Genomic DNA, 8,174 nt, shown 5'->3' with positions numbered 1-8,174 from the left:
TTTTATTTACTTGGTATATAGAGACTCCCTCCTCAAAATAGATCTCAGATTGCCATGTAGGCAATCCTAAGGAATACACATAGATACTGCTAAGTCTCATTACTTTATGAAATTGAAAAGAATAACATTGATAAGTGTGTAGGCTGAAACTGAGAAGTTAAGAAACATTACATTCAATATCACAGAGTTGTAATGCAAGAAAAAATACCTGAAACATTTGTGTCTACAGAAAATTTCAGATAGGTTTAAAATGACATTATTGAAGTGTGAAAACATCATACACTGAGTCCTAGACATATAATAATCTCTTACCTAATGGACAGCATTTTCTTTCAGCCATTCACTCCCTCTAAACTCTTTAAAATCCCTGAAGTTTGGGAGCAGCTTCTTTATAAGCTTATATTCTCAACAAGCTTAAATTGGAACCCTCTGCTAAACTCACGAACAGGCCTTTGTATTCCTTCTTCTTCATATAACTTCTTAGAAGTTGAACAAGTTTTCTAGCCTCTATCCATTCCTGTAACACATAAAATTAAGTCTTTTAAAATGTGTTCCTCTAGGAATGCTTACAGCCTGATATTATAACAAAATAAGCCTTCTTTCATCTCATTCTCAAGTAAATATGACAGAACACTGTTTGCTTTAATGAAATATTGTTAAATAGAGTATTGCTTTCTTAGGGGAGCTGCACTGGTTTGGGACGTGTGTGTGTGAGAATGTGGCAACCTTTGCTGTTGGGTAAATGACGGTGCTGGGAAGAGCAGCGGCAGAACAGAAGGGTTCTTGGATCACAGCTGCTGAGACCGAGGGGCTGGTGCCTGAGTGTAAGCCAGCCTTTGCTGGGTGGGCCATCGTGACTATTGACTGAAGCAGCCAAGGCACATGTGAGCTCTGACAACTGCTGCGAGAACAGGAACCCGTCGCACAGGAGTGGGGTCAGCGGAGGGAGCAATTACACCAAAGCACTGCAGTAAGGCTTGCTGGGGCTTGTATTTTAGCTCCCACAGATAGTTTATTTTTTCTTATAAGAAAGGATTCTTATCTGCAAACAAGTTTTTCTTGTTCTGTCTGTCACAGACATTTACCCTACTATCAAAATCACATTTTATCGCAATAGCTCAGCCTCAATGTTCTATATAGCAACAAATATGCATTGGCTAGGTCTGTCAAACATCTTTCCTCAACTTCTTTCTTTCTTTCTGCCTTTTATGGCCAACTCTTTCTCAAAGGTTATCTTCTGTAGAAAGTCTTTTCTTTCCCTCTATCTCTCTATCTATCTAAACAGCGCAATATCTTTCAACTATTTTACTGTTCTTCACTTGTTCTGTTTATTATCTTACATGCAGCTAGTCCATGATACTGCATATCCTTTGCTTGAATACCATGACCAGGATAGGAGCTTGACAGCACAGCATAAAGGCTGATAATTCCTTAGTCTTATCCTCTCATTTTGCTTTTTTATTTTAAAACTCTACTTCACATTTCTGTTTGCATCACATGCAGCCAAAAAAGAAAAGAAAGCAGATTTTAGTGTCTGAAGATTCAACATCCTGTCAGTAGAGTTTAGAAAAAAAAGAAACAAATCACAATGCAAGCAGAGAAAAAGGAAGTTAACATGGGAAAGTCTGAAGAGATGTATGATGTGTTAGAGAGGGGTACCCTCCTTTCATTCTGAATCCTGTTTTACTGACTCTCTGTTAGAGCTTCTTTTATTTCTGTGCACTGCTAACAGTTGAATAGACCATCAGCAAACTGTGGAGAACATAAGAAAAAAAATCCAGTTCATTTAATTATTTTCAAACTGCATGTGAAAACATTCTGTGTATATTATTTCAGAACACACAGGGAACAGTTCTCACGGCCCTGCCTATTAATGAATGGATGGGAATGAATATATATAACCTATTAAATATGCTGAAAACATGTTACAGTGTACACTATCAAAAGAAAGGTGTTTTAGAAAAAAAAATATCACACTTGTTTCACTGTCCGTGAGAAATTACGGGCAGGGTGGCAAAGGGTGTTTACACAGGCACTTAGCCAGGAAACAGTGTGTTTTCCACAGATACAGTCATTTAGGGAGCACATCTCTCATTTTCATGAGCTCCCTCCCTCTGTTTTCATACCCCCGTAATTATAACGAGAAATCTATCTTTAGGTGAGAAAATACATACAGTTCTGCACAATGTATTCATATGCTGCCTCTTTCCTTTAGGTAAGTGCTACCACACTGAGGCCATTTGTAGGAATTTTACAAGGCAAGATAAACAAATGCAAACCCCTTAAGGAAACACACGAACTGCAGGATAGTTTCACGGTGAATCGTTACCAAAAATCTGTGTAAGACGACTATAAAAGAATTCTCTATAAATCTTCTGCGAAATGCAGCATTGCTTATTATCAGGCTTGATGGAAAACCTCATGAGATAGAAAGTCCTGTCACTTTATTTGTATGTGCTTTCCTGCATCTTAAGTTGCAGCTTCGGATCCCTTAGGATCATGTGAGGCTAGGTTATATATTAGAGAGCTGTGCTATAGTGCCGTGAGTGTGTAAGCCTAGCAGCTGGGTAGTGTTATGGTTGCTGCTTTCCTGTGCTAAGCTGATTTACTTGTTTAAGGTCTGACCTCATCATCCTGTCAGTATGGATTCCCACCTATACAGTTAGCAGCAGCTTAGCATCGGCTCCAAGAGCTTGCAGTATATTAATCAGAAGAGAGAGGGAGAGAGCTACCGGTATTTGTTCTTTTGTTGTCTTTTCTTAAGAAGAGGAGTTGAAACACAAGAGATAACAAAGAATCCATTTCCTTTCTAAAAGAATAGGCTTTTGTCTTTTTTTTTTTTTTTTTTTTTTTTTTTCCTGAAAAAAATGTCAGTATCTGGAAAGAAAGAGTTTGATGTGAAGCAGATCCTGAGGCTCCGCTGGAGGTGGTTCAGTCACCCCTCGCAAGGCTCTGCAGGCACGGGGGGCTGCCATCAGCAGGAAGGATATGAGCACAGAGGGACACCGGTTCAGAACAGGTTGAAGAGCCACTCTCGGGACAGAAATGGGCTGAAGAAAAACAGCAGTCCTGTCCACCACAATATACTGGCACCCGTGCCAGGTCCAACCCCAGTGCACCACCGATCAATTCAGACCTGGCATCAACAAAATCTGATAGAACAGCTTCGATCAAATGAGGATATTCCCAAAACAAGCACAGAGGAAAACTGTGTCAAAGAAGATTCAAGTAAAACCACACAGGAGTTGCAGATGATAACAGAAGAAAATTCAGATGAATCTGCAGAGAGGTAGGAGTTTTAAAGTCTGCACTTAGAAAGCCATACTTCTATCCAAGTTATTCCCTAAAACTGTCTTTGTTTTTAATCAGAGTTCCTTACTGTATTAGTTTCACTTTATATATGTGCACACCCACACTCAGATGAATAGGAACACATTCACATTAAAAAAAATAAGTGGAACACTGTCATGAAATTTTGATCTTTGCTTAAGATACATGATTTCATAACTATTCCATAAAAATAAAATCTGCCAATTTGCCAAATTTTGTCTATTATACTTTACAGAACTTTTTTTTTTTTTGTGTCTTTATTTATTATGTGTATGTGCAATGAAAAAATGAGCCTTCTAAAATCCTGTCCTCATTCTGACTTTATCAAAGGGTCTAACTTTGACAAATGGTAACTGCTGGAGGTGCACAGTCTGTGTGGTTGCCATCGATCTGTCAAATTTCTCACTGCTTTTTTTTTTTTTTTTTACTGCCTTCTTGACAAGCATAATTAACCTTGAACTAAGTGGAAAGGAAACATCTTTACTTGTTTTTTTTAAAGGTTTATTTGAAGTCACTTTACTTTCACAGCTTGTTTAGTATACGAAGAGAAATACTTTCTGCAAGGTCAGGTGAAAAAACATTACAGCTATGAGACTGTAAAGGTGTAAGTACAAAGGAAGAACTATTTTTAAGATGTTAATACAGAGAAAAAAATATTAATCCCAGTTATTTGATTAAGCATGCTTTTTAATATTTTATGATTTTGTCTCAAAATTGATGTCAGTATTATTTATACAGCAACAATTTTAGCCCACCTTGGACTCAGATTATGCATTTATAATGCAATTATTTGCACCATTTGATGAGATTGCCATCAGTCTTTGGGAATAATTTCATTTTTGTTACATTGTATCTAAATACAAATCTATCTTACTTGAAGTTATAGTTTCAGTAAAAACAAAACTGACACTTTATGTATTTTTGGCAGTTATTATTTTTCAAGTTGTACATCTGGTGTAGGGAACATCTGCAGACTGAACAGAAAAAACTGCATTCCAAAATGTCATTTTGAAAACAGTATGAGTAGTCAATATGGAATACATAAAATCATCACAGAATAAAATCAGTGAGGTAGGAATGTGGTAGTTCTGTATGTTTACTAGTGTACTAGTTTGTCATACGTAAGAAGCATACTCTTAGTGTAATGTTTTGAATGACAGTACAGATTTCCTGGGGAAAAAAACCAGGTAATTTTAGGCACGCTTTAGAAATAAGGAACACTGAATAATCAAAATAAGATTCTGTATCAGGTGAAGAATAAGGTAAAAAAAAGCATAATCAGTTCAGTTTGGAAGGTAATAAGCCCCTGTCTTCTAAAATAAGATGTATAATTTTCTCCAGCTACATATAAACTTTTTGCTAAGACCTCATGAAGTTTCATGCCTTCATAAGCATTCAAATTTAAGTCCTTTTCTTGAGCTGTTTAAATTTGCAGCTTTTAGAAAAGTTTTGGGAATATCTTATATTGTTATATTCAAATACGTGTAATTTCTGTAAAGTTATCAGTAAAAGATTTTTATGCATGTTGTAGTTAAAAACCTATCTTTACACATACCTTAAAAGGCTGAACTTGTAAGAAATTGTTTAGAAAGTGATTCATGACTATGAGCCTCTCCATAATTAAAAATTTTATTTCAAGAAAATAAAATAGATCATTAAAGACACCTCAACATAGCTCCAATTTCTTAAAAATGTACCAACAGAAATCATTAAGTAAAACACTGTTGTCTTCCCCTACAGCATTTAGCACAGGCCACACACGAATTAATATGCTAATGGATTGGGTAGAAAGGAAATACTGAGAAGAAATAAAGAGAAGCAGACTTATATCTGTATCTATCTATATCTAGTTGCTGGATATGTTTTCACCTCTTCAGAACAATGCCTTATACCTTTGAAATAATTCTTTTATATAATTTTAGGCCTCCTTTTACTTTAGAAGTTCCAAATGGTCACAATCGATTGTAATTAATGGGGTCTGCTAGTAATTAACACATGTGAAAAATTAAGCATTCGCACGATCCCCAGAGTCCATCTCCTTACACTATTAAAGCCACTGCATAATGAACTACAGTTATGGCAGCCATATGCTCTTTTGCCTTCATACCCGAGCTCACCAAAGCCAATCTCATGAAAATTTGCCTTTTATTCCATAAAAGGAATTGTATCTTAGAGTGGTTGTCTCTAATCCAGCAAGTTTACCTCTGCCTGTAGTAGTCCCATTTTTAGCTGGACTCTCAAAGAGGACAGTAATACATGTCCCTTGGACAATGAAAAGGGTAGAAAAGGATAGAAATCAGGCCAATAACTCAATCTTGAGCAGACGATGAAAGGAGTTTGTACTAGTGGCGTAATGCTTCAGATGGAAAAGCTTTGGAAACATGAAAACTACGTTCTCAATTTCTTCAGAAAAACTTGAGATGTCTTTAGAAACCTTAGGACTTAACTTTTTCAGTGATACAGATGTAGCACCCTGGGGTTGATGAAATTAGGCTTGTTTATTGAGGAGGAAAGGTCAATAAGAAGGTTCAAAACACTTCCATTTCAAATATACTATCATCAGTACACCTGTTTCTACTTTCTTTGATCTTTTTTGGTACTCCTGTACCCAAATTAAATAGTGCAAAACCTAAGGAAACCCTTCTGACCTACAGGCTTTTCTGAATGATGTCCCATGACAAATGACAAAGTAAGTGAAGGCGTAAGTGACCAAAACTCATTAGTTTTGTAGTAACAGTAGCCAGTTAAGATGTGATGGACCAGTCCATGCTAGGTACATAACAGATAAATACATTGCTTATTAGCACAAGGTTAAGTAAAGCCTCCCAGCGTGCCTGGGGAGTGTCTTACCCACTGTTGCTGGGGAACATACTCAACAAGTATCAAACAATCTTCTAGAAGCATCTAAAATGAAAGGTATTGACTTCTTATAAGATCCTTATGGATGGCACATCTATAGTTTTGAAAAAATCTGAACAGTGGATGATACACATTTCATCGACCTAGTCTGATTCTCACAAATCTATTCCTTGAATGAGGACTGGGACCTTTTCATAGGTGAAAAACAGAAGAACTAGCTAAAGCATTATTAGATAGCAAGTTATTTTCTTTATTTGTACACTGTACTTCTGAAATGCTGGGGTTTCAACCCCAAGCCCCACATTCAGGCTGACATGTGGGTGATTCCCACAGACCTTCCCAAAGGGGGGGTGAGTTTCCCTTTAGGCTTCCCCCCAGGGTGGGGCAGCCTGGCAGACAGAGCCATTGGGTAAAGGAGCCCCGGGTGTCCCGCAGTGAGTAACCCAGGGTCAGGTGTCCCACTGAGGGATAACAGCTGGGACCCCTGGCAGGAGGGGCAGTGTCTGTGTGTGAGGTGGGTGCCCTGTGCAGAGTTCCCTGCTGGGGAAGGATCCTCCCGCCTCCCTGGGACTGGGCTCCACTCAGGTCTGGCTTTTGTAAACGCGGGCTGTGGAGAGATTCGGTATGTGGCTTCCTTGGTCTGATGTGTTTGGCTTGTTGACCTGGTTGTCTCCCGCCCCTTCTATGGGAGACTGCACGTCACCATTTCCCCCACCCATTGCTAGTCATGCGGTGTCGTTGTTGGGGTCATTTGGATTGATGTCGATTATGTATAATCTGACTTGTTTGTACCCCCAGTGCTCACCCATGTGCTGACCCTTTTGTGTCAAATACAATTTGGTTATTGCTTCATCTTTATGGCTGTGTCTTTCATGCTAGGCCTAATAACTGGCAAAACAACTTCCCACTATAAAATATTATGGTATTACTGGGATGGTCAGAAAGCTAAACCTGCAGAGTATGGCCATGCAAATTTTGCTCTTCAAAGACTTTAGGTTTGGCTTAAAGTCACTAGGAGCTTAAGTGAGCTCTGAAAGTATGCATGGTAAATAAACTGTGAATTTCTTCTGGTTCAGAAGGTGTGGTTGTGGATTTTTGTGCAATTTAGCTAGTTTATGATCATATCTGATCTCTAACTGTCTGGAGTCTTTTGAGGTTAAGGCTGCTCCATCAGCTCCATGAAACAGAAGCACTTCCATTTCTTTCAAATTAAATGATCTGAGGGTGGTCCAGAAATATTAGCAAAAACTCAAAGGCTTTGATTGCTAGTTTTGTTTGAAGTTGACAAAAACTGCTCATCTGTAGCACATGAACACGCACTTGTGCACACTCAAACTGGAAAGCACTGATATCTCCTAATAAGAAGAATCCATGATACTGAATTGTCTTGATTACTTTCCTTGATAAAGTTTGGACTCACAGGCATGACTATTGACCTTTCAATATGAGCACTATGCCTAGTATTTATTAACATTATGCTACATTGCCACATCAATTCATGCCCGCTTGCTAGGATATACACTATGATTTTGTAAGTATATTACTGAAGACAACGTGTGCTCGTAAAGTATGTGTGTGCCTCTTCCTAGCTGCCCAGAGGCACTTAGATTTCAATAATGAATGTAGCATCCATTCACCATTTTTCTCTTATGCATTTTTTCTAATTCTATGGCTGAAAAATTGCTGACAAACTCTAGCCTGATTGACAAACCCTAGTTTTGCTAAAGATACATGCTTTCTAATTTCCCATATGAGAGAAAATATACTTCTAATTAACTTTAATAGAATCTTTTGATGTCATAATCCAAGCAGTCAGTACTGATGTACTTGGAAACAGATATTTGAGAGGAATATCCTCTAAACTGAGGCAATGCATTTTCTGTAGTGATTATTTAAGATGAACTATCGAAATAACTGAACATCATAAGACGTGAAAACTCATCTATTTGTCTTTTTTTTTTTTTTTTGTCACCCATACAGAAATA

The 8,174-nt window shown here is 37.8% G+C and overlaps 1 protein-coding gene across 1 annotated transcript in view; it reads left to right on the top strand.

The window, feature by feature from the left end:
• The first annotated feature begins 2,568 nt into the window (after positions 1-2,568).
• KLHL4 (kelch like family member 4) overlaps positions 2,569-8,174 on the top strand; it is a 48,229-nt gene continuing 42,623 nt past the window's right edge. Inside the window, exon 1 of the mRNA XM_074915191.1 lies at positions 2,569-3,289. Coding sequence (XP_074771292.1) covers positions 2,868-3,289 — 422 coding nt within the window. The 5' untranslated portion in view covers positions 2,569-2,867. The remainder of the gene's footprint in view (positions 3,290-8,174) is intronic.

Source organism: Athene noctua, chromosome 11 (genome assembly GCF_965140245.1).
Source record: "Athene noctua chromosome 11, bAthNoc1.hap1.1, whole genome shotgun sequence".
Taxonomy (NCBI): domain Eukaryota; kingdom Metazoa; phylum Chordata; class Aves; order Strigiformes; family Strigidae; genus Athene; species Athene noctua.
Note: the sequence above shows the minus strand (reverse complement) of the source record. Positions and strands in the feature narration are given on the sequence as shown.